General features: G+C 43.8%; 2 protein-coding genes across 2 annotated transcripts in view; one reads left to right on the top strand and one right to left on the bottom strand.

Moving 5' to 3' along the window:
• LOC140207995 (NACHT, LRR and PYD domains-containing protein 3-like) overlaps positions 1–27,736 on the top strand; it is a 118,617-nt gene that overhangs the window by 56,010 nt on the left and 34,871 nt on the right. The gene's annotated exons all lie outside the window — the stretch shown is intronic.
• LOC140206978 (uncharacterized) overlaps positions 16,130–27,736 on the bottom strand; it is a 61,957-nt gene continuing 50,350 nt past the window's right edge. The window contains exon 4 of the mRNA XM_072275296.1: positions 16,130–17,715. Within this exon, the coding sequence (XP_072131397.1) occupies positions 16,933–17,607 (675 nt within the window). The 5' untranslated portion in view covers positions 17,608–17,715 and the 3' untranslated portion in view covers positions 16,130–16,932. The remainder of the gene's footprint in view (positions 17,716–27,736) is intronic.

Raw genomic sequence — 27,736 nt, 5'->3', positions numbered from 1 at the left:
CAGGAAAGTGGATGAAGGCAAGGCAGTGGATGTTGTCTACATGGACTTTAGCAAGGCACTTGACAGAGTCTCATATGGGGGGTTGGTCAAGAAGGTTCAGTCACTCAGCATTCAAGATGAGATAGTAAATTGGATGAGACACTGTCTTTGGGAGAAGCCAGACTGTGGTAGCAGATGGTTGCCTCTCTGACTGGAGGCCTGAGACTAGTGGTGTGCCACAGGGATCAGTGCTGGATCTGTTGCTGTTTGTCATCCATGTCAGATATCTGGATGATAACATGGTTAGATGTATCAGCAAATTTGTGGCTGACACCAAGGCTGGGGGTGTAGTGGACAGTGAGGAAGACTATCATGGCTTGCAGAGCAATCTGGACACACTGGAAAAAATGCGTTGAGAAACAGAAAATGGAATTTAATGCAGACAGGTGTGAAGTGTTGCACGTTGGTAGGAACAAGGTCTTACACAGTGACTGGTAGGGCTCTGAGGAGTGATGTAGAAGGAAGGGATCTGGGAACGCAGGTCCATAGTTCACTAAAAGTGGTGCCCCAGTTAGGTAGGGACGGAAAGAAAGATTGTGGCACATTGGCCTTCATAAACCAAAGTACTGAGTACAGGAGATAGATGTTATGTTGACATTGTATAAGAAATTGGTGAAACCTAATTTGCACTGTTGTGTGCAGTTTTGGTCACCTACCTACAGGAAAGATGTTAAAGAGGTTGAAAGAGTTCAGAGAAAATTTGCAAGGATGTTGCCACGTCTGGAGAATTTGATTATAAGGAAAGATTGAACAGATCAGGCCTTTATTTGTTGGAACGTAGAAGATTGAGGGGAGATTTGATGGAGGAGTACCAAAATTATGAGGGGTATAGATAGGGTAAATGCAAGCTGGCTTTTACCACTGAGATTGGGTGGGAATACAACCAGAGGCCATGGGTTAAGAGTGAAAAGTGAAACGTTAAGGGGAAAATGAGGGGAAACTTCTTCACACAGATGGTCATTCAGGTGTGAAATGAGCAGTTAGCGCAAATGGTGAATGTGAGCTCAATCTCGACACTTAAGAGGTATGAGTAGGTACCTGGATGGTAGAGATATGGGAGTAGAAAGTTTAGTTCAGCACAAACTAGATAGGCCGAAGGGTCTGTTTCTGTGTTGTACTTTTCTATGACTGTGACAAGAACCTTAAATAATACTAATATTCACTTTAATTCCTTTTAACAGACCAACCATTCATCTCAGCAGCAAATTTTTATACGGTGTTTAAACTGTGGCACTTTAAATTAACAGTGCATAAAAGAAAATCCCAGCTGCAGGTCAACAAAGGCTATTTGTGTGAGAGTGTTTCAGTTACTGTGGAGCCAGAGACCTATGTAGCTCAGTGGGAACAGGGAATAATACCAGTGGAGAGAGTCAAACTGATCCAAGTCACAGATTTGAGACGGCAGAAATGCACCATTCGTATATAGACAGGAAGAGCATCAGACAGTTTAATTCCAGGTACCAGATACCATTTAATTCCATATACCAGCACTCTGCACAGTTAGAAGATGATTTCTCCTTCCAACTTGGGTTGACTGTCACTGTAACAGTGTGATGTCAGATCGCGCCTTAGTGACTAAAGTGATCTCATCTGAAATGTTGTCCTTCACCCATTGATGGATTTTGTAAATCTTTTTACAGGTTAAAAACTACAAGGAATTTGTCTATGGGAATCTTGAACACAACACACCAGTTTTGCTGTCTCTGTCCAGATATTTAAGAAGTGGAGCAAGGGAACCACTCGATCATCCTTCCTCCTCAGACTGTGGGGAGGGATTTACTCGATCATCTGACTGACTGGCACGCCCATCATTTTACACATGGGGAGAGGCCATTCACTTGCTCAGACTGTTGGAATGGATTCCCTCAGTCATCTCAGCTGAAGGTACATCAGTAAGTTCACACTGGTCAAGACCATTCACCTGTTCTGTGGGTGAGAAGGGATTCAGTCAGTCTTCCCACCTGTGGACACACCAGACAGTTCACACTGGGCAGAGGCTAGTCATCTGCTGAATTTGTGGGAAGGATTCTCTCGGTCATCTGACCTCATGGCTCACCAGCGAGTTCACACTGGAGAGAGGCCATTCACCTGCTCAGAATGTGGGAAGGGATTCACTCGTTCATCCACCCTACAGAGTCACCAGCGAGTTCACACAGGGGACAGGCCATTCACCTGCTCAGTCTGTGGGAAGGGATTCACTTTGTCATCTCAGCTACTGAGACACCAGTCAGTTCACACCGGGGAGTGGCCATTCAACTGTTCAGACTGTGGAAAGGGTTTCACTTGGTCACCCGACCTACTGGTGCACCAGCGAGTTCACACCGGAGAGAGGCCGTTCACCTGTTCAGACTGTGGGAAGGGATTCACTCAGTTATCCACCCTACTGGCACACCAGTCAGTTCACACACGGGAGACGCCGTTCACCTGTTCAGCCTGTGGGAAGAGATTCACTCGGTCATCTGACCTACAGAGTCATCAGCGAGTTCACACTGGGGAGAAGCCGTTCACCTGCTCAGAATGTGGAAAGGGATTCACTCAGTCATCCAACCTACAGAGTCATCACCGAGTTCACACTGGGGAGAAGCCCTTTACCTGCTCAGACTGTGGGAAGAGATTCTCTCATTCATTTCACGTACTGACCCACCAGCGAGTTCACACTGGAGAGAGGCCGTTCACTTGCTCAGAATGTGGGAAGGGATTCAATCAGTCATCCACCCTACTGAGTCACCAGCGACTTCACACTGGGGAGAGGCCATTCACCTGCTCAGAATGTGGGAAGAGATTCACTCGATCATCCGACCTACTGAGTCACCAACGAGTTCACACTGGAGAGAAGCCGTTCACCTGTTCAGAATGTGCGAAGAGATTCAGTCGATCATCTGACTTACAGAGTCATCAGCGAGTTCACACTGGAGAGAAGCCATTTACCTGCTCAGAATGTGGGAAGGGATTCACTCATTCATCCACCCTACAGCGTCACCTGCGAGTTCACACTGGGGAGAAGCCGTTCATCTGCTCAGTTTGTGGGAAGAGATTCACTCGATCATCCACCCTACAGAGTCATCAGCGAGTTCACACTGGGGAGGGGCCGTTCACCTGCTCAGACTGTGGGAAAGGATTCACTCAGTCATCCCAACTACTGGCACACCAGTCAGTTCACATTGGGGAGCGGGCATTGATATGAATCTCGAGGTTTCATTTCCTGTGGACTGTCATTTTAAGGGAGAGGGAGAGATTAAGAAGGCGAATCAGTCTGACTTTCAGCTTGTTTACATCGCTCGCAGCTTGTTTAGATTTAACCAAGGACACAGACACTCAGAGTCAGATGGAGACAAAGGAGAAAAAATGGAAGGATCGAAAGAAGGGAACTAGTGGCCAAGGGTCACTGTTTAGAACTTTCCCATGCCCACAAGGGTGGGTTAATTATTGATTCAGTGAACATCGAATGTGTGGTTATCACCTCATTTGATCCATTGGAGTGGATCGGATTTGTGAAGACCACTTATGTCTTATGTGTCTGGGTATGGTCTGGTAATTCACTTGAAGATGATACCCCTTGTGACAAGTCCCTTTCGGTGATAATTCGTACGTGGATTTAGAACGACAAGGATAAAATCTACAGCGACTTTTCTCTTGTTTTACCACCGTGGAACCTGTGGAATTTGACATAATTGCCTTGTCTCGACATTTACCTTGGATTACAAATATCTCTCTCTCATCAACTATTCCATGGATGAACTGAACTTTCATACTTTACCATCTCAAGCCTCTAAGCTCAATAGTTTGGGAGTTATCTTTAAATATATATATATATACACACACACACACACGTAACACTGTTCAATTTTGTTTATCTTGTTTAAGTTACTATCTTATAAGTAGATACTAATAAAGATAGTGATTTTAACATCAAAACCAGACGCCTGGTGTAGTCTATTGCTGCTGGTTCGTTTCTAAAGCGTTACAGTTCGTAAGAAAATTGGGGCCTGCGCCTGGAATATGAACAAATTTGGGGGCATATTGATTGATTAATTATCAATTTCATTGGTAAATCCCTTTTGATTTATTTGTGTGTGAAAAATCAGCGGCAATGGATGTTGATAGATTTCTGCAAGCGCCAACCTCTGAAGCATTAGAGGATGCCAGAAGGATTGAGTTGTTGAGTATTGCTAAAAGGTTAAAACTTGGAAAGGTGAAATTAAAAAACAGAGGGAGGAAGCAAAACGACAGAGGCTGTTTGAGCTGGAAAAGATAGATTGCTGCAAAGGGGTCTAGTGTTACACTCTGGTGATAAGTTTGAGTCCAGTCAGGAAGTTAAATTGGTACCTCCATTTGATGAGGCAGAGGTTGATAAATACTTCCAGCATTTTGAGAAGTTTGCTCAGAGTTTAAAGTGACCAAAAGTGGGTTGGCCAATTCTCTGACAAAGTGTAATTAAGGAGAAGGCTCAGCGAGCCTATTCTGCCTTGACAGTTGATGAAGCAGCTGATTATGACATTGTGAAACAGGCTGTGCTGAAAGCTTACGAGTTGGTCCCAGAAGCATACAGGCAAAGGTTTAGAAATTTAAGAAAATTGTTGTATGGAATTTGCTTATGAGAAGTTTGTGTGTTTTGAACGCCGGCGCACATATGAAAATGTAAATGATGATTTTAACAGCTTGAAAGAGTTGGTTTTAATTGAAGAATTCAAAAGGTGCATCCCTGATGACATGAAGACATATTTAGATGAAAAGGATGCTGCCACTTTGCAGGAGTCTGCTAGATTAGCAGATGAGTTTGCTTTAACTCATAAGGTTCAGTTTACCCGGAATAAGAGCTTCCAAAAGAGTAGCAGGAATAACCAGGGTAAACCAGAAGTTAAAGCTGGGATTAGTAACAAGAGTAAGGATGAAGGGAAGCAGTTGAAGGAGAAATATTCTGATCTTTCTTGTTACTATTGTAAGAAAGCTGGTCATATGATGGCTAATTATTCCATCCTGAAGAAGAAAAAGGAAAAGGAGGCCGTCCGAAATGCCTGTGATCTGTATGTTGAAGCACATATAAACCCACAGGGTTCTGAACATTCTGTTGAGGCTTAGTTAAGGACTGAGAGGTCTGACCGAGTTAAGAAGGGATTCGATCATTTTATGTCAGATGGGTTTATATTAGTAAAGGAAGGGTCAACCCCAGTACCAGTGAAAATTCTTCGAGATACTGGGCTTCTCAGTAAGTTACGTTAGACAGCGTTCTAAAGTTTGGTGATGAGACTAACATTGGTGAGGTAAATCTTATTAAAGGCATTGGGAGTGGCATGGTTTCTGTGCCATTGCACAGGGTAACTTTACAGTCAGGGTTGGTTTCAGGACCTGTTAAGTTCAGATTATGCTCCGGTTTACAGGTGGAAGTTGTTACTTTGCTGTTAGGGAATGACCGGGCAGATGGTAAGGTTGTTCCTGCAGTGCAGTTGACAACTAAGCCAACCACTGACGACCCACGGATGGATTTTAATATTTATCCTTCCTGCGCAGTAACTCAAAGTATGGCTAAAAAGTCTGCCAATGGAGACGGTTCTGTGCAGCATGATTCTGGTACCTATGACAGCCAAAATCGGGATCAGGTTATGATGACTTGTAAGGGTCTTTTCTGCCTTCATTCTTTCAACAGGATTCGGGTACTAAGTCTGATGAGAAATATTTATCCCTGTCTAGGAAGGAGTTTATAGCAGAACAGAATTGAGACCCTGAGATTGAAGCTTTAAAAGAAAGGGCTTTCTCAGATGATGAGATTAAGAAAGTGCCAGTAGGGTATTATCTCAAGGATGGAGTGTTAATGAGGAAGTGGAGGCCACCTGCTATACCTGCGAGTGAGGAATGGGCAATTGTTCACCAAGTTGTAGTCCCTAAAGTTTATAGGACTGAAATTTTAACTTTCCCCCACAGTATGCCCTTAGGTGGCCATTGAGAACCTAGAACAGTTCAGGCCCTATGGCACACAATGTTGTGCCGACTCTTAAACCCTGCCTCCCATATAACCCCCCACCTTAAATTCCTCCATATACCTGTCTAGTAGTCTCTTAAACATCACTAGTGTATCTGCCTCCACCACTGACTCAGGCAGTGCATTCCACACACCAACCACTCTCTGAGTAAAAAACCTTCCTCTAATATCCCCCTTGAACTTCCCACCCCTTACCTTAAAGCCATGTCCTCTTGTATTGAGCAGTGGTGCCCTGCGGAAGAGGCGCTGGCTGTCCACTCTATCTACTCCTGTTAATATCTGGTATATTTTGGAGTGAATAAAACTGTAAGCAGGATTATGAAAGAATTTTACTGGCCTAATTTGAGGAAAGATGTTGTGACCTATTGCAGAACCTGTCACACTTGTCAAGCTGTGGGTAAACCCAATCAGTTCATCCCAGTGGCCCCACTCCGGCCTATACCTGCTTTCAGTGAACCCTTTTCCAAAGCTATAGTAGATTGTGTTGGCCCATTGCCAAAGACTAAAGCTGGCCATCAGTATTTGCTAACTGTTATGTGCACTGCATCCAGATTCCCAGAAGCAATACCTCTCAGAAATATTAAAGCTAAAACTGTGGGGAGGGCTCCTATCAGTTTTTGTTTTACTTTATTTGGTTTGCTTAGAGAAATCCAGTCTGATCAACGAAGTAATTTTACATCTGGATTGTTCCAGCAGGTAGTTTATGAACTGGGAACTAAAAAAATTACATCGTCTGCATACCATCCAGAATTACAAAGGGCTTTAGAAAGATTTCATTCTACCCTCAAAACAAAGATTAAGACATACTGTGTAGAAAATGGAAAAGACTTGGATGAGGGCAAACTGTCTTTTTTGCTTTTGTTCGCAGTAAGTGTCTCGGTACAGGAAAGACTGGGCTTTAGTCCATTTGAACTTATATTTGGTCATAGAGTGAGGGGAACTTTGACCTTGTTAAAGGAACAATGGACTGATGGGGATGTACATGTTAACCTGTTAGACTATGTTTTGAAGTTCAAAAATAAACTACACCAAACCTGTAGTCCAGCGAGACAAAACTTAAAGATTTCTCAAAATAAAATGAAGTGTTGGTTTGGTAAGCAGGCTTCCAAAAGAAAATGTCAGGTGGGGGATAACGTGCTTGCCTTATTTCCAATGTTGACGAATCCACTTCAGGCGAAATTCAATGGACCCTATGAAATAGTCTCTCAAAGTAATGATGTGAATTATGTTATTAAAACACCTGACCGATGTAAACTAACACAGGTGGTACACACAAATATGATAAAGCCTTATTTTGACATGCAAACCATGGTTACAGTACATGACACAGATATTGGTCAAGCCAAACCAATTAAACAACAGCCGTATCGCATGAATGTAGAAAAGTGTAAATTGGCTGAGCAAGAAATTGAATATATGCTGAAAATGGTATTATTAGGCCTTCAACATCAGATTGGAGCTCACCCTGCGTTATTGTGCCCAAACCTGATGGTAGTGTTAGATTTTCCACTGATTATAGGAAGGTAAATGCAGTAACATAAACAGATGCCTATTCTATCTCTAGGGTGGATGATTGCATGGATAAGGTTGGAAGAGGTAAATTTCTTACAAAGATTGGTCTGCTTAAAGGGTATTGGTATATTCCATGGACGAACAGAGATAGAGAAATTTCTGCGTTTGTGACACCTTCTGGGTGGTATGAATACAATGTTTTGCCATTTGGAATGAAAAATGCTCCAGGAACATTCCAGAGAATGATTGATTCTGTAATTCGAGGGTTAGAACACACAGGTGCCTATATTGGTGACTTAGTCACAGGGAGTGACACTTGTGAAGAGCATATCTCTGCAGTAGAAAAGCTGTTTGACAGGCTTTCCCAGGCCAACCTTACAGTTAAGAGTGAATTTGGCCATGCCACTGTGACCTATCTTGGCTATGTAGTAGGTCAAGGCAAGTTGGCTCCTGTTCAGGCGATTTCTGAAGTTTCTATTCCAACTGGTAAGAAGCCTCTTAGAAGATTTCTGGGAATGATTGGATACTATCATAAGTTCTGTAAGAACTTTGCAGATATCGTTCTTCCTCTGACTAATCTCCTGAAGAAGGGTGAAAAGTTTGTTTGGACCGAGCCTTGTCAGGAGGCATTTGATCGATTGAAAGTTATTATTTGACATTAGGCCAATCAGTGTAGTGTCGTCAGCAAATTTAATTAGCAGATTGGAGCTGTGGGTGGTGACACAAGTCATGGGTATAAAAAGAGTAAAGGAGGGGGCCAAGGAGACAACCCTGCGGGATATGAGTCCTGAGGGTCAGAGAGACAGAGGTGAGGGAGCTCACTCTTACCACCTGCCGGCAATCTGACAGGAAGTCCAGGATCCAGCTACACAAGGCAGGGCGAAGGCCGAGGTCTCTGAGCTTCTTGTCGATACTTCACGCCTTCGTATGGCTACTGCTCTGCCCATGACTGCAAGGAACTGCAGAGAACTTTGGAGAGCAGAGAACATCAGAGAAACAAGCCTCCCCTCCATGGACTCTTCCTACACTTCCCCTGCGTCGGAAAAGCAGGCCGTGTCCTCAAAGATCCTCACAACCCGTACATTCTTGCTGCAAACCCGCTCCCCTATCGGGGAAGAGATACAAATGCCTTAAAGCGCGTACCACCAGGCTCAAGGACGGCTTCCTGTCTGCGGTTATAAGCCAAATGAATGGTCTCCAGTCCGATAAAATGGACTCGACCTCACAATGTAACTGGATGTGACCCTGCACCATATGTCTATCTGCACTGCACTTTCTCTGCAGCCATAATGCTTTGTTACAGTTATTGTTTTGTCGTATATCAGCTGAATGTACTGTCGTAATGTATCGATCTGTGTGGATGGTACGTCAGGCAAGATTTACACTGTAACTCAGTACGTGATGATAACAAACAAATTCCCCATTTTAATTGTGTGGAAATATCAGACAGACTGAGCTGCTTTGGAGCCACAGAAGGAAATTTAATTGTTGTCATTTCTGAAGAATGCAAACAAATGGTAGAGGCTTCAATCTCACATTACGATCTGTGGTAACTGGGATCAGGTGACCGGTGGTGGGTCTCCCATACCAATTATCAGAATCAGGTTTAATAGCACCAGCATATGTCGTGAAATTCGTTGTCTCTGCGGCAGCAGTAGAACCTAATTCATAATAATAGATTTTAACAATTGTGATTTAAAATAAGAATATATATATTAAATAGTTAAATTATGTAAGTAGTACAACATAAAAAAAATGTAATAAACTATTTTAAATGTGTGGAGCTATTTGACTGACTGGGTTGTTGCATTGCAAATTCTGGAGTGAAGCTTAACTAAACTGTACACATTTATGAGAAGCTCAGATAAATAGAAAAGGCTAAATTCTCACATAAATTGATCATACACCCAGAAACATTGGCTGCACTTCAGGTAAAAACAGTGCAATGAAACATGAAAATTTTGCAGATAAAAACATATTGTCCACCCACAATGAGAGGACGTGACAGATCCGGATCTCACTGCCTTGTCTGAACGGGTGAAAGATGAAGCTACACAGACACGTAGAGCAGTGACCGGCAGATGCTGCAGATCTGTGGGAAAACGTGAACAGGAAACGGGATCAGGTGATGGGTGGATGGTCTCCCACCTGAACCAGTGACTCTGCTCCTTGCTCCTCACATGCTGTCTGACCCATCCGCTGCATTTCCCACATTATTCCATATTTACAACAAATACATAGTTACCTTTTCTCTCCATATCTTCTCTGTCCCTTTCCCTCCACCTCCAGGTCACAGAGTCACGGGCTCGATTCCCATCCTGATCCAACACACAATTCAGACCCAAACAGGAAATGTGCAGGTTTCATTTAAATCAGTCCATGTTTATAACCACTCATTTCTATTCACATTCCTCTGGCCTCACTGGACAGCAACACTCAAGAAACAGCAGGAGGTGGCCATTCAGCCCCTCGAACCATCAACAAGATGGCGGCTGCTGTCCCATCTCAGCCACATGTTTCTGTCCGATCCTCATTTCCTCGATCCCTTTGGTCTCCACTCATCTGCAGGCCTCTGTTTTATGTGAGGACGATCACTGAGTCTTCACCGCCCTCTGTGGTGGGGATTTACAGACATTCACCACCCTCAGAGTGGAGACACTTCCCCTCATCGCAGTCCCGGACAGTCCACCCCCTTTTTCAGAGACTGGGATCCCTGGGTCAACCGGTAATGACGTTGTGCATTTCAATGTGTTCACCTCTCAGTCCTCGATTCTCTGAATGAAAGGGTTATCACTTTGGAAATGGAAATAAATCAGAAAGCGGACATTTACTTTGGGGTTATGAGTGGGTGTGGGTGTTGGTCCCGGGACAAATTAACTTGTAAACACCAGACCATCTGGTGAATTGGATCAGACAGCTTCGCTCACCTGTCCTTTCAGGAAACAACAATTCTCTCTTCATATTAATGACTGTCTAAACTTGCTGTGAACAAGATTATGTGTTACAAGATTGTGAGTTACAGAGTCTAGGACAGCTGTCACCGTCATGGGCTGCGAGTGCCGACAGGGATTGGGGTCACTGAGCTGTGCATCAGAGAAGGACACGGGTTTGTACAGCCTCCTGTGAGGTAGAAATGTCCACATGGTGAATTCGGATCTGCTGGCACATCGGGAGTCTGAAAGGGAAAGGGAATAGGGAAGGGGCTGAGCAGAGAGTTTTAACAGGGGTGGAGGGGTACAGGAGCTGTCTGATAGATCATTTTAATTGTTTTTTATAACCTCACAGATGGTGACTGAGGAAGAAGCTTGACGGAGGATACCCGGAGGGGAGCAGCTCAGACACGGAATCAGGAATTGAATTGAATTTATTTCTTACATTCATCAGGTGTAAAAATCTTTACATTACGTCTCCATCTAATTATGCAATGTGCAATCATAGTAATTTATAATAGTTTACAATAAATAAAACAGACAATGTACACTCAAGTCAGCGTGAGTTCATCAGTCTGACGGCCTGGTGGAAGAAGCTGTCCCGGAGCCTGTTGGTCCTGGCTTTTATGTTGCGGTACCGCTTCCCGGATGGTATCAGGAGAGTGACAGTGATGTGATTTTCTGTGTCACGGGTACAGACAGTCGTCTCAAGTGAGGAGTTTGTGTGGAGATGCAGCTTCCCTGGAGGTGGAGGAAAGAGGACACACCAACAGGTGGAACCAGCTGTGGGAAGACATGGTTTGTCAGGTCTGACGATGAGCTGAATGTACCATAACCTTCAGACTGAATCAGAAATCCATTCTGAGGGTATTTGAAATGTCAGAAGCAGGGGAGATGTGATCACATGTGCAGAGGGCAGGGGTTGTGTCTCCATCAGACCCTCGGTGAGATGGTTCAAGTTACAATGTGCAGGGACGAAAGCAAAGTGTTTGGGGCCGGATTTAATCACTGATTCTGACACAGTGAGAGGGTTAGTTTTGCTGTAATGAAGCAACATTAATGGAAGACGACACAGGGACTTCATCAATTGCCAGTTGTTCAGCAGAAGTGACCAATTTGTATGTTACCTTGACAGAAACAGATATTCACAGTGGTGACAAAGGGGTTCAGTCTGGTTTATTTCAGGTTGGAGAGGGGTGAGGCGTTGTGAAATCAATGCCTTGCGGTGCCACCATCGTCAATCAAGCACGTCCGGAGTGGTGGATCACACAGCACGGAAACAGGCCTTTGGCCGGCCATACCTGTTCTGACCATCCACTCACTGTCCACACTGGTCCCATTTATCAGCACTCGGTTCATAGCCGACTGTATCTCAGCAGTTTCAATGCTCATCCACTTTGTAATGTTGTGAAGGGACCTGTCTCCACACCACCTCGGGCAGTGTGTTCCAGATTTCAGTTCCCCTCCGAGTGAAAAATCTCCTCAGATCCCTCTAAACCTCTTCATCCTGTTTAAATCTGTGCCCTCTGATCTGTGACACCTCTGTCCCAGGATCGTGGCTGACATGGGCATCAGTGAGGCCTTTGACAAGGTTCAGCATGGTAAGTTGCTGTGGGAAGTCAGATCACATGGGATCCAGGGAGAGCTGGCTAACTGGATGCACATTTCTTTTGATGGTAGGAAGCAGAGAGTGATGGTGGGAGGCTGTTTATTGGACTCAAGGCCCGGCCCAGTTGGGTTCCCCAGGGTTACAACCATTGCTCTTGTTATCTATTGATATTTAATTATATTTGCATTTGCACAGTTTGTTGAATTATATGCTCTACTTGATCTTTCATTGATTCCGTTGCTATTCTATAGATTTGCTAAGTGTTCCTGTAGAAAAAAAGAATCTCACAGTTATATGTGGTGCCATTTAATGGAGGCTATGGTGCAGGTAGTTGGAAATAGGCAGTAAAAACAAAAGCAGGTCAGCATTGACTAGAAGGGCCGAAGGGCCTGTTTCAGTGCTGCTGGGCTCTGTGACTGTAATGATATTCTGATTTGTAATTTCCACAGTCAGTGCTTTGCTACTAAACACTGAACCCAGAAATTTACCAAACAAGAATTGGAACTCTTAGCTGGCTACAAAAAGCATTTACAAGTGTTGATACTTGCCAAAGGGGGTGTTACTGAGTACTGACCATGCAGGGTGCCCAAACTTTTACTTTGGGCCCTTTTCCTTTTTTGCTATTTTAAAACTGCGAAAGATGGAAATAAAAATGTAATCTTGCTTAAAATATTAAAGAAATCTGTTATCTTTATCTATATGCCTTTTGGAAATCAGGTCATCTTTTACTTGCTTAGTTATTCACAGTAACAGAAATTTTAACCGGGGTGCCCAAACATTTGCATGCCACTGTATATATCCTGTGCCTTCTGAATTGCTTCCAGAAATTCCTGCCATTGCTGCTCTGTTTTCATCCCTGCCTGTGTTCTTTTGAAATCAATTTTGACCAATTTTCCTCTCATGCCTCTCTAATTCTCTTTATTCCACATCTGACTTTAGCTTCTCCTTCTCCAATGTCAGGGTGAATTTGATCATATAAATATCACTTTCCCTTAAGGGTTCTTTGAACTTCAGTGACCTAATTAATTCTGGATCATTACAACACCCAATCCAGAATAGCTGATCCCCAAGTGGTCTCAACCACGAGCTGCTCTAAAAAAGCATCTTGTAGGCATTCTAGGAATTCCTCCTCTTGAGGCCAACACCATCCTAATTTTCCTAATCACCTGCATGACAATCCCCCATGACTATTGTAACATTGCCCTTTTAGCACGCACTTTCTATCTCCCATTGTAAATTGTTGCCCACATACTTACTACTGTTTGGAGGTCTCTATACAAGTCCCATTAGGGATTTTTTTTTTTTTTGATATTTGCTGTTCCTTAATTCCACCCACAGATTCTACACCTTCCAACCCTATGCCATCTCTTTCTAAAGATTTTATTTAATATTTTACCAACAGATCCACACAACCCCACCACCAGCTTGTTCTTGGCTTGTTCTTTCAAGAAACATACAAGTATCTGGGAAACAAGAGGACCTGCAGATGTTAGAAATCTAGGGAACTACACACAAAGTGCTGGAGGAGCTCAGCATGTCAGGCAGCATCTATGGGTGGGAATCTAAGACCCTTCATCAGGACTCCTGATACCCATGTATCTGGAATATCCACAAGCAAAGAAAATAGAAAGTCGTGCGAAATAACGAGAACCGTTGACAAAATTTCGTTCAAGGCTTAAAAAAAACCTGCCAAACAGCTCAATAGTTAACAAATACAACAAAGACAATAAACACTTTCATCAATACCACCACTGATTTTTTAAAATAAAAATATCTTGGTCCCATTTCAATCAGTAAAATTTAAAGATAAATAAGAACTGAAATGATAACCTTAGAAACGACTATTTACGCTCAAACCCACTTAGATTAACACTACCTTGGACAGGAGGAAGAAGAGAAATAACACACATGAAAAAAATATCACACAAAGGTCAGATAAAACTTCTATGTATATATTTTCATCAAAAATGAACAGGATTTAGCACTCCAGGTGTGTCTATGCAATCGTGATAAGTAATACAAACCAGAAAACTTCAATGAGAGACCAACTCAGGAAAATGAATCATCACTATGGAAGAAAACATTAACCAGTGGAATGAGTATGACCCTCCATGGGAGACATCCCAATGATCTGAGCAGATGAGATGTTGACAGGGAAGCATCGAGCACCTGACTGAGAGTTGGAGACCTCTTCCCAGAAACGGAGGGGTTCCTTGCAGAAATACAGGACAAGGTGGTTAACAAAAGGAAAAAAAAATTGAAAGTACATGAAATACGCACGAACACGGCGGGAGGAGAAGATGGCGGCATGCCGCGCGTGCGCAGCCCTCCGGTGAAAAATGATGTTGTATCTGTTAAATAGGGGCCGTGGACAACTCTGATTTGATGGAGAGGAACGTGAAAGCACAGAGGAACATCTGGAGAAATTTATGAAATGCCCATTTGCTGCTGTCATTACTGTGTGGTCGGGAATCTTTCGGAGGGTAGGCCTCAAAATCCCCGGCCTTGCCTGCTTTTGGCGACCGAGAAGGAGGTCGAATCGTTCGGACAGAGATGGCGCTCAGTACTCGGTGTCAGAGAGCTGATCAGAGCTCGAAGTTTTCGCATGACTCAAAGTCAGATTGTGGTTGGCATGGCAGGGAGAGTTTTTCTTCCTTCTCCCGTCTGCGTGAGATGTGGGACATTTGAGAAACTTTGAACTTTACTATGCTCACGGACTTCTTCATCAAGTTATGGTATTCTTACACTGTTTGTAACTGTATGTTATAATTATGTGGTTTTGTCAGTTTTTTCAGTCTTGGTTTGTCCTGTGTTTTGTGATATCACACCGGAGGAAATAATGTATCATTTCTTAAGGCATGCATTACTAAATGACAATAAAAGAGGACTACGTGTCTTCATAATCATATAAAAACAAGGCAGTAAGTGCGGAAAATGCCAAGAGAAACCAGACACAATCCAACACATTCCAGGATCCTGCTGCAGTTTAACTCAATCTGATTACTTACAAAGGTACAATCAAGTGGCAAGTATCATTCACCAAAATCTTGATTTAAAATACAGACTCACGAAGGCCCTCCATCACTTCATAAAGCCATCAGATTTCAAGCCTGATCCAGTTCAGAGCCAAAATATTACAAATTATATGATAATCAATACATTATTTCAGATAGGACAATCCATAATAACCATCCGGATATAATATTACAGGATAAACAAGCAGAAACAGCTCTCTCAATAGATAAAACCATTCTCCACACACACGTTCCTCGACCAGTGGAGCACCTCACCACAGGCATTGTTTGTGTCATCAGACAGACAACCGAAAGATTTTCTCTCTCAATCAGCTTCCAAATGTTGTTATTCTGTCATTCGTTGCCACTCCCCGCTGCTGATTCCCTTCTCCTCATCATACATTCTTAACCTGCCCATCGTCCAGATCCCCAAACTCTGCCCTGTGCAGACCTGCCTCTGGTTTCTGACCCTGCTTCGTTGAACTAATGGTTTCCCATTCTGCTTTCAGTCTTTAGAGGACAGTGGTGTTTTCTAACAACCCTATACAAGCAGGGAAAATGACCCATAATGTGAAAATGAGTCGTCATTACGGAGGTTAACGACCAATGTCATTCTTCCTCAGCCCAGAGATTTCAGGGGTAAGAACATCTCAGACAGAATTGCAGTCAGCTTGACTTCTTCAGTCTGCAGAAAATTCAAGGGAAACCTCTTCACCCACAGAGTGGTGACTGTTTGGAACCCATAAGCACAGGGAGAGCGAGAGATGAACAACAGGGCAGGATTTCAAAGGACTGTCGTGGAACTGAATCACTGGCAGGGTCCAGCCGGCCTGAGTTGATTCTCTACTGTACACATGGTGTTATAAATTCACTAGGTACCGGAGACAGAGTTTAACATAAACTGATTTATTTATCTCAGATCCAGAATATTAAACTCCAGTCTCAATAAAGGTGAATATGCAGCAGAAGAAACTCCTCTCATGCCCAGTGACCAGGGTGCAGAACTGGGTGTGGTGAGCAGCAGCAATAATTGCAGAGTTCAGCACCGACAGTCACTCTCAAAATTGCATTCAGCAATGGTGATGGACAAATATCCAGCATGCAGCTTATTGAAACTTTCTCCCCAGTGTGAACCCGGTAGTGTGTCACAAGTGTACCACGCTGTAAGGTTTCACTGCTCATGTAACGGCCTCTGTGCAGTGTTTCACTGCTGAGGTAATGGTTTCTCTGTAGCAGCAATGTTTAGTTCACGACTAGAGATAACAAGGTTTTGTTGTGCGGGGCTATCCAATAAGAGAAATGTTCTTCCTTGTGAGTCTGGTAGAGAGATTTCATAGTCTTTTGCTGGGGAGAGATGAGAAGACGTGAATGGAGAGAGTGGGCCCATTTTCTTTTTTTTTTTTTGTTTTCTTTACTAACCCTACAGTCAAAGTAAGAATTTTAAATCTCATTCCTTTAATCACATATTGTGTACTGTTTGTTATTTTGGGGTACTGATTTGTAACAGGGGACACATCACGCAGCATTCATCCAAATGAGATTTCTTAACTTGTCTGGGCTGGGAGGCTATCACCCCCTATATTAAGCTGCCAGCCGAAGCCAAAGTTACATAAAGTTAGATTACTGAGTGAATCGCTTCCCACATTCACAGCAGGTGAACAGCCTCTCCCCAGTGTGAACTCAATGATGTATATTTGATTGATTTGGCTGACAGAATCCCTCCCCAAAGATTGAGCAGGTGATCGGCCTCTATCCAGTGTGAACTCGCTGGTGTCTCTGTAGTTGGGATGACCAAGTGAATGCCTTCCCACACACGGAGCAGGTGAATGGCCTCTCCCTTGTGTGAACTCGCTAGTGGCTCAGTAGTTGACAAAATCGAGGGAATCCCTTCCCACATACTGAGCAGATGAACGACCGGCCCCCAGTGTGAAGTAACCGGTGTTCTTGAAGGTGGGATGACTGATAGAATCCTTTCCCACAGTCTGAACAGGCGAACGGCCTCTCCCCAGTGTGAACTCGCTGATGTACCTTCAGATGAGACGAGAAAGTGAATCCCTTCCCATAGACTGAGCAGGTGAACGGCCATTTCCCAGTGTGGTCTGACTGGTGTCTCAGTAGCTGAGATGACTCAGTGAATCCCTTCCCGCACTCTGAACAGGTGAATGGCCTCTCCCCAGTGTGAACTCTCTGATGTACCTTCAGTTTAGATGACTGAGTGAATCCCTTCCCACAGTCTGAGCAGGTGAATGGCCTCTCCCCAGTGTGAACTCGCTGATGTAACTTCAGTTTAGATGACTGAGTGAATCCTTTCCCACAGTCTGAGCAGGTGAACGGCTTCTCCCCAGGGTGAACTGACTTGTGTGCCATTAGGGTGGATGACTGAGTGAATCCCTTCCCGCACTCTGAGCAGGTGAACGGCGTCTCTCCAGTGTGAACTCGCTGACGTACCTTCAGTTGAAATGACCAACTGAATCCATTCCCTCTGTCTGAGCAATGTGTAAAATGACGAGCATGCCAGTCAGTCATATGATCGAGTGAATCCTTTGCTCCACTTCTTAAATATCTGGACAGAGACAGCAACACTGGCGTGTTGTGCTCGAGATTGCTGTAGACAAATTCCTTGTTGTGTTTAACCTGTAAAAAAGATTTACAAAATTCATCAGTGGGTGAAGGGCAACATTTCAGATGAGATCACTTGAGTTGTCAAGGTGTGATCTGACATCAAACTGTTACAGTGAGGGTCAACCCAAGTTGGAGAGAGAAATCATCTTCTAACTGGGCACAGTGCTGGTATCTGGAATGACCATCAAACTCTCTGATGCTCTTCCTGTCTCCATAAGAATGGGGCATTTCTGCCATCTTCAATCTGTGACCTGCCTCAGTTTGGCTCTCTCCATTGGTATTATTCCCTGTTCCAACTGAGCTGCATGGGTGCCTGGCCCCACAGTAACTGAAACACTCAAATGCAAAATAGCCAGCAGTGCATTCCACGCACCCACCACTCTCTGGGTAAAAAAACTTACCCCTGACATCTATTTCCAAGCACCTTAAAGTTATGCCCCCTCATGTTAGCCATTTCAGCCCTGGGATGGAAACCTCTGGCTATCCAAACGATCAATGTCCCTCATCATCTTATACATCTAAAAAAGGTTCTAACCATGAACGAGGAAATTATACATTGCTTTGAGGATTTGTTAGAAGTATACAAAATTATGAGGGTATAGATAGGGTAAATGCAAGCAGCTTTTTCCACTGAGGTTGGGTGGGGTGACAACCGGAGGTCATGGGTAAGTGGGGAAGGTGAAAATTTAACGGCAACATTTGGAAAAGCTCTTTACTGAAATGGTAGTGAGAGTGTGGAATGAGATGTCAGCACAAGTGGTGAATATGAGCTCGGTTTCATCATTTCAAAGACGTTTGGATGGGAGCCTGGATGGTAGGGGGACGGAGGGTGATGGTCCCGGTGCAGGTAATTGCATTAGACAACTTAAATGTTTTTTTGGCATTGACTAGATGGGCCAAATAGCCTGTTTCCGTACTGAACTTCTCCATGTTTCTATGACAGAGAAGCTGGACAAACTTGTTTGGAAGGGAAAAGGTGGGAGTGACAACGGAGCAGCAATGGCTGGAGTTTCTGGGAGCAATTGGGGAGCTGAGTGATAGATACATCCCAAAGAAGTGGAAGCATTGGAAAGGCAGGAGGACACAACCGTGGCTGAAATGAGAAGCCAAAGCCAACATAAAAGCCAAAGAGAGGGCAAAAAATAGAGCAAAAACCATTGAGAAGCTTTCAGGAACCAACAGCAGACGACTAAAAAAAACGTCAGATGAGCTCAGGGGGTGGAATTATGATATTGTAGTCATTAATGAGTCTTGGTAGCACCCAACAGTCTGAGGCATTTAGAGGAACAAAATATCTGGGGTCTCAAGATCGCTTGAAAACCAAGGTTCCCTGCACCAGTTACCTTTCAACTTTTATTTTGGCAGCCACATACAAACTACACACACTGAAAATTTCACTTCTGAAGGCCTCCCACTTACTAAGTACTCCTTTGCCAGAAAACAGCCTGTCCCAAACCACACTTGTCAGATCCTTTCTGATACCATCAAAATTGACCTTTCTCCAATTTAGAATCTCAACCCGTGGTCCAGAGCTCTCTTTTCCATTTTTACGTCGAATTATGATCACTAATTTCTGTCACCAGCTCTGGATCATTTCCTAAAAGCTTATTGCACACTTCTACATCGGGAATTCTACGTACTGATTAAGGGCACATTTGACAAACTCTACCTCATCTAGTCCTTTTACATTATGGGAGTCCCAGTCAATATATGGAATGTTAAAATCAGTTGCTGAATCAACCTTTGATTCTTGGCACGGTCTGCAATCTTCCTATAAATTTGTTCCTCTAAATCCCTCAGACTGTTGGGTGCAACCAAGTCTCAATAATTGCTACAGTATCATAGTTCCCTGTCCTGAGCTCATCTGGCTTTCCTACGATGCTTCCTGCATTGTGATATACACAGCTCAGCACATTCATCACACCATGCTCAATCATTTGATTGCTGACTCTATCTGAGGTCTGAACAACATCTGACTGGTGTCAAGAAAACAACCTCTCCCTCATTGTCACAAAAACAAAGGAGCTGATTGTGGACAACAGGAGGAATGGAGACAGGCTAACCTCTATTGACATCAAGGGATTTGGGGTTGAGAGGGTGAACAGCTTAAGTTCCTTGGCAGAAACATCACCAAGGATCTCACATGGTCTGTCCATACCGGTTGTGTTGTGAAAAAAAGCACAATAGCAACTCTTTCACCTCAGACGGTTAAAAAAGTTTGGGATGGAGCCCCAAATCCTAAGAACTTTCTACAGGGACACAATTGAGAGCATCCTGACTGGCTGCATCACTGCCTGGTATGGGAACTGTACTTCCCTTAATCGCAGGAACCTGCAGAGAGTGGTGCAAATAGCCCAGCGCATCTGAAGATGTGAACTTCCCACTATTCAGGACACTTACAGTGACAGGTGTGTCGAAAGGGCCCAAAGGATATTCTGGACCCGAATCACCACAACCACAAACTGTTCCTGTTGCTACCATCCAGGAAATGGTATCACAGCAAAAGGACCAACAGGCTCCAGGACATCATCTTCTACCAGGCCATCAGACTGATTAATTCATGCTGATACAATTGCATTTCTGTGTTATATTGACTGTCCTATGTATAAACTATTTATAATAAATTACACATTGCATATTTAGACGGAGACATAACGTAAAGATTTCTACTCCTCATGTATATGAAGGATGTATGTAATAAAGTCAATTCAATTCAATTCACCCTCTCCACTATCTGTTCTGTCATTCTGGCTCCCTTTCCCTCTACAATTTATATTAACCACCTCACCCCCTCTCCCCACACTAGCACTAGCAAACCTTACCACTGGGATATTAGTCCCCTCTTGTTCTGTAACCCTAACTAACAAATCCCCAATCAGCCCTTTGACTTTCCTCTGCCAGGTAATTCCCCCCACCGCAACAGTTTCTAAAGTGCTCCACCTCTTGTTGTTGGGGGTGGCCACAAGAGTACTCTGCGATGGCTATTTAACCTCATTCCCCTTCCTGACTCTCACCCAGTTTCCTGTGTCCTGCACCTTGGGTGTAACTCACCTCTCTTCAAGTTCATATCTGTCACCCCCTCCAACTCCTGGATGATCCGGAATTCATCCATTTCAAGTTCCAACTCCTTAAAGTGCAGGGTTACAAGCTACAGCTGGATGCACATCTTGTAGGTGAGGGCATCAGGGACACTGGAGGTCTCCCCACCTTCCCACCAATGTCCCTTCTAATTTGCAATGACCAGTGTGCACATAAATCTTGTACTGTGCATTTTTCACCCAGTGACAACATGCACACAGTTAATTTTATATAGAGAGGTATTCACTTGAGCAGCTAGTAAGTCACTGTTGATAGGAACTGTAATCTCGTCTGGGTATGATTGAGTTCATCTGCACTCTCACACAACCTATGTAGCAGGCTTGTAGCGGGTAATGAATGATTTTCTCACCAGAGCTTTTGCATATTGTCCATATGTGGTTTGCTTGCTAAATTATGCTTTAAAAAGTCAGATTTCAAAATATCACTCCACTTCTTCCCACTTGCAAATTCTCCAGCAACTTTTGCATCACCGCAATACATACAGGTAATACCAGTTTCTGTATTGTACATAAATATTTCCCCTGAACCCTTCCCCAGATGACTGACAGTGGGAAGCTCATTGATGGTAATGCCAATGAATATAAAGGGAGGTGCAGTAGTCTGTCTCATTCGAGTCTGGTACATTTGTGATGTGAAAGCTATTTGTTGCCCAGGGCAAAGGTGTTTGATATCATTATCTTCACAGAGTGAATGGGTCAAAACATGTTCCCACGGGTAGAAAGGTTGAGAAGAAGTGGAGGTAGAACAAGCAACACACACAAAATGCTGGAGGAACTCAGCAGGCCAGGCAGCATCTATGGAAACGAGTACTAATGCTGAATTCCGGCATTTTGTGTGTGGTTGCTTGCATTTCCAGCATCTGCAGATTTTCTTTTGTTTGTGATTGGAGGGAGAACGAAGGTGATTTTCTCAACTGCTGATGTAAAAGATTTTGCTCCGTTTCTCCGAGTTCCTAATCCTTGCATTTAGACAGCTGGAGCTCAGCTCTGTCTGAGAGATCCATCCGTTCCCATTCCCTCATCAGCCGGAAGCTCCCCGGGCCCGTGTACGGATCGTGGGGCTGAGAGAGAGGGAAGAGAGCAGGACTGTCCCGATATTGTGGGCACGGTGTTCGTATCTCAAAGCAAATGCCCCTCAGTCGGTATTAAAAAGACTCGCCCCGAGATTCTCTCTTACCTGCGTCCAATTTTCGCCGAAGCCGTTTGAATACTGCGCGCATGCGCGATATTCAGGACCATCCACAACCCTGACGCCTGCGCATTTGATCGGTGCTTCAGCGACAGCGAGAATTGTTACGCAGCGCTTTTTGGGTAATCACGGTGCCATTTAAAGTTTCTGCAAGTACCTATTGCATGTCCATACACAATTTCTTTTGTGTGTAGAAAACTCAGCAGCTCTTTTAACGCAGAAAGACACTCCCATAAAATAGTACAATTAATAACAGCAAACTTTCCGTGTGTTTAATGCCACAGTAGAACCTTCTTAAAAATGCAGATATAAAACACAAGAGATTCTGCTGTTGCTGGAAATGTAGACACATACACACAAAATGCTTCAGGAACTCGGTAGATCAGGCAGCAACTAGGCAGAGGAGTGCACAGTCTAGATATGGTGAAGGGGCTCGGCCTAAATGTTGTCTCCTCTCCACATTTGCTGCCTGATCTGTTGATTTCCACCAGTATTTCGAAGAAATTAACCACCTTTTTTTTTCGATCAACCAGTTTCCAATGTGACAGGATCCTGAATTACCCCTATGAACTGTATTTCGAAAAGAGAGAGAGAGAGGGAGAGAGAGAGAGAGTTATTTAACACCAACAGCATGTTTGTAAAAGAGAGAGAGACGAAGACAAACGGTTGGACTGTCACCTTAAGGCAATGAAAGCAACTTTGGATTTCCACTGAGTTGGAGTTGGAGACAGCACCGAGCAGCTCGTAAGTTGCCATGGTGACCAAAGGCAGTGCTATTTAATGGACACCCGATGTTATGATTTTAGGCAGGTTGCTGATACTTTCTTCAAGGATTTTTGCCTGTTTGCATTTCTTTCACAGAGAGAGGAAAGAGGGATTATTTGAATGACAGTTGATGCTCAGCACGGGAAGATAAAATAGATGTCAGATGATAGACCTGAGACACAGGTTCTGGACACTGAATGAGCATTGTTGAGCATGATAAGTGTGTTTTGGAGGATCGATCCGTCGCTCTTGCAGTGAAAAGAGGAAAGAGGTGACTGGTAGGGAGTTGTCCATGTGTCCACCCTCGCCTGGGGGATAGCTCCACCACAGAAAACCGATCCCCTTTGTTGAATTCACAGTCGGTGACTTTTGAAGGATTTCGAAGGAAAGCGAGAAGATCGACGGCGTCAGCTCACTTGAAGACTCAAATCTCTCCCTCTCTCTCTCTCTGTCATTACTCAACTCAATACCACGAACTGAAACTGAATTGAACTGAACTTTACTCATCATCGTAAGGCTGTATCTTTTTACCTCTAGACTTAAAGAAGTTTGTTTTTTTATAGATATATGTCCACACCTACTGATATACTTATATATATAATCATTGCTAACCTGTTTGATTTATCTGCATTTATATTACTGTATTGCGTACTTACTAATAAATATTATTAGTTCATAGCAATACTGGACTCCAAAGTGTTTTCCATCTCTGCTGGTTCTTTATTCCCGTCACGGGATTCGTGACACCAAGCATCCCTTTGATATAAGGAACCCATCCTAATCGAAATCACACCTGCTACAGATCCTTTACAATACAATCGAACCTGGTCGTTCTCCAATTTTCGGATCTCAAACTGAGCACCAATCCAGTCGTTCTTCAAGCTAATGACAGTAAGATCATTGGACACACGTTTTCCCGTACACACACTTCTGCCACCTGCCCTGTCTCATTCCCTAAGAGGGGGGCCGGTATCTCACTCTCTCTAGTTGGGACTGCTATATAATTATTTAGAAAACTTACTTGAACATATTATGCTAAGTTTACCCTTTCCAACAATTTACAGTATCCGAGACGCATTCATCACGTGGAAAATTAAAATCATCTTCAATCACAACCTTATTTCCTTTTCAACTATCGAAAATTTCTGCAATTTTTTTTCCTCTAAATCCCACTGATTTTTGATATAATCTGAAAAACATGATCATGAGTTAGTTTGTATTCTGTCCTTCTCATATAGACTCGTTATAGAAGACCTCGAGGTGGCCCTGCATGAGCACTGTTATGGCATATTCCATGATGAGTAACGGCACCGTTTCCCTCATAAATATCCACCTCTCCATTCGTTATGAAACAATAGAACCTCGGAACAGTGAACTTCGAGCTCTGCCCTCTTGCATGTAATTGTCACTAATGGTCGCACATCAGAATCCACGTGCTGATCCAACATATAATATCACTGCCTTACCAACAATACTCATTGTACTGAAATAGAGGCAACTCAGAATATTTGTCCCACAATGCGCAAATCTTCGGTCATGTCTTTGCATGTAGGCCTAACCCCTACTTTCCCCACAACTATTTCACCAGCTATCCTGGCACACGGGTTTCCATATTCCTCTGGTTCCCACCCACCCCCTGTCTTTCTCCCCAAACCTCCTGTCCCATGACCCTCTCATATCCCCTTTGCCAATCACCTGTCCAGCTCTTGGCTCCACCCCTCCCCCTCCTGTCTTCTCCTATCGTTTTGGATCTCCCCCTCCCCCTCCCACTTTCAAATCTTTTACTAGCTCTTCCTTCAGTTAGTCCTGACGAAGGGTCTCAGCCTGAAATGTCGGCTGTACCTCTTCCTTGAGATGCTGCCTGGCCTGCTGCATTCACCAGCAACTTTGATGTGTGTTGCTTGAATTTCCAGCATCTGCAGAATTCCTGTTGTTTCCATATTTCTGCAGCTTTTGTTCAAATGTCCATAAGTAGGACCAGAAACCCTTACTGCAAGGATAATGGTCCCAATGCAGTTGATGTGCAATCTGTCTCCCTTGGAAACATCCTAGCTTCTGTGGAGGAGACTCCAAAGATCCAAACCTCTGTAGTTCTCTCTCCTGCACTATCTGTCGAGCCACATGCTAAACTGTGTTATGTTCATATTCCGAGCGTCTGGGGTGTTTGGCATGGTTACAGATCCCAAGATCATCAACCTTGAGGTCTGGTCCCCTAATATATCACCTAACAACTAAACTCACTTTGCAGGACATGGTCACACTCTCTGCCCGTAGCATTGATACCCCCGGGAACCACGACCTCATGCTGCTCGCTCACTCCCGTTCCCACTTAAGAATGCTATGGACATTATCCAAGATCTCTCCCACACTGGTAAGCCTGGAGGTTTATGATCTTCGAATATCTTTCTCATTCACAGAACCTGTCTGTCCCTATAAACATTGAATCCCCTGTCATTACTATCTGTCTGTTTCCATTCTGTTCTGTGTCAGAGAGTCAGACCCAGTGGCTTTGTTTTGCTAGGGCGTCACTCCTCACAGTATCTGATGTGATGTACTTGTTATTGAGGGGAAGGTTCCCATGGGTTCTCTGTTCTGGTTGCCGATCCTATTTCCATCCCATGACAGTCACACACTTCTTCATCCCCTGCGCCGCAGGTGTGTTGTCCTGCTCTGCTTTCAGTTGATCTCTGTAAATCTCTGTCAAAGTTAATGACCACATTCTTTTCTACCTGAATGCCCTATCGATCACCCTGCGGCTGTTTCCTGGTCTGCTCTGTTGACTTGAACACTGTCCTTCTGCTTCAGGGAACAGGTCTCTCGCTTATTCTTAGGTCACAGCAGAGTCGCAACCCTGCCCAACAATGTGCTCAGGAACTTCTTGAACGCCTACTTCACATTCACCTCTGCCACCGCACGTCCATACTCGGTACTAACCAGTATCTCTGAATAGATCTTTGAAATTACCTCCTCTAAAGTACATGAACTCTGATGATACGCATTTCAACGCTGCCAAATTGATACTGACTCACAGTTCTACCCATGGCCCCTCATAATCTCATGAATCTTTCTCAAATATCCACTCAGTTTTCGCAGTACCAAACATAGCAACTGATTTTATCCAAATTCCCCGACAGCACATGCCTTCTAATTCAGGCATCATCTGCTTCATTATGAGATCCTCCACATGCTTGCTGAGATGGAGCGACCAGACCTAAATGAAATACTCCACTGCGGCCTCACTGGAACTTTATAAAGATACATCATAAACTCCCAATCTCTGGATGGTCGGTTCTTTCACTAACAATGGCAGACATCCGCCGTGCCTTCTTTACTACCCTGTCTACATGTGTAGACATTTTCATGGCAGTATGAACTTCGATACCAATATCGGTCTTCGCGTAAACATTGTTAAATGTCTCGACACGAACATTATTCTGCCCCTTTGGATTTCGTGTCAGAAAGTGCAAAAGTTCATAATTGAACTGATTGAATTCCGTCCTGACGAAGGGCCTCGGCCCGAGACACCCACTATTGTTTTCCACAGATGGTGCTGCCCGGCTGAGTTGCTCCAGCATTCAGTGTGTGCTGAGTGTGAAATGTTGCACCTTCTTTAGGAGAGTGCAAGGAGACGATACACTATTAAGGGCAAGTTCATTGCAGGAGTTGCCGGGGGCCCTTGCAGAGATATTTAAATCATCCTTAGTGACGAGAGAGATGCCCGCGGATTGGAGGATAACCAATATTGTTCCACAATCTAAACATAAACCAGAAAGTTAGAGGTCTGTTATCAGTTGTCGGAAAGTTATTGGAAGGTATTCTGAGGGACTGGATATATGAGTATTTAAACAGGCACGGACTTCGTTCGTGGTAGGTAATGTATAACCATGTATAATCAGTCCATGTCTATCCAAATTCTGACTAGGGATCAGTGCTAGGTCCGTTGTTATTTGTCATCTATATCAATGATCTAGATGATAATGTGGTCACAGTGAGGAAGGTTATCATAGCTCGCAAAGGGAACTGGATCATCTGGGAAAAAATGGGCTGAAAATGGCAGATGGAATGTAATGCAGACGCGTGCGAAGTGTTGCACTTTGGCAGCACCATCCAAGGAAGGTCTTTTAAAGTGAACGGTCGAGTACTGAGGAGTGTGGTAGGACAAATTGATCTGGGTATACGGATCCATAATTCGTTGAAAGTGGCGACAAAGTAGTTAGGATCGTAAATATAGTTTTTTGGCAAATTCGGTTTCATAAATCAATGTATTGATTTGTGCAATGTAAGAAAAAATCCTAGAAGGTATCACCTGCACTCACTTCAAATGATGATGTCTTCACCATAATGCGGTGAGCTAGACTGCAGCACCGTGACGTTGCAATATAACGACCCAACATTTCAGTTCTAGGCCCAGAATTACAGACACAATCATGTCGCCAATCTCCTTCATCGCGCAGTTAATCATCTCTCATAGAAAGGGCAACCTTCGTGGAACTATAGTATTGGCTTTCCTCGGTGCAAACAATTTACTCTGTGTATTTACTGCTTACGTTACTGGAAGCTCCAAAATTCATTACCGCTAATTTGTTCGAATTAAATTCCATCTGCTAGCGCTCCAAATTTACAACGCATCCAGGGGGAATTCTATGCAATACTCCACTGAGTTTCAGATTGGAGTCCATTCGTGAATTTGCAATTTATTATGTTAGTTAAAAATCTGGGATTGAACGCAGAGCAGAACTTTCGATATTGATTTTCAAGATCAGATGCCAAACATTGATCAGTAGGGCGACCCGTTAGCTACCTATTGCTGATAGGGAAACGATCTCTCAGTTTGTCCGCTCAGTTTCTATAGATAGCTCTTTGTGATTTTCGATGCTTCTTCACGGAAGAAAATGTATAACAGTGAGTTATAAACTGTAATTTAATCCGCGATTTATGCCGAGTGTGATTGCTAGGTCCTTGTCTCCCCGTCTCCCCGTCT

Source organism: Mobula birostris, chromosome 13, assembly GCF_030028105.1.
Source record: "Mobula birostris isolate sMobBir1 chromosome 13, sMobBir1.hap1, whole genome shotgun sequence".
Lineage (NCBI taxonomy): Eukaryota > Metazoa > Chordata > Chondrichthyes > Myliobatiformes > Myliobatidae > Mobula > Mobula birostris.
This window is presented reverse-complemented; position numbering and strand designations above follow the sequence as displayed.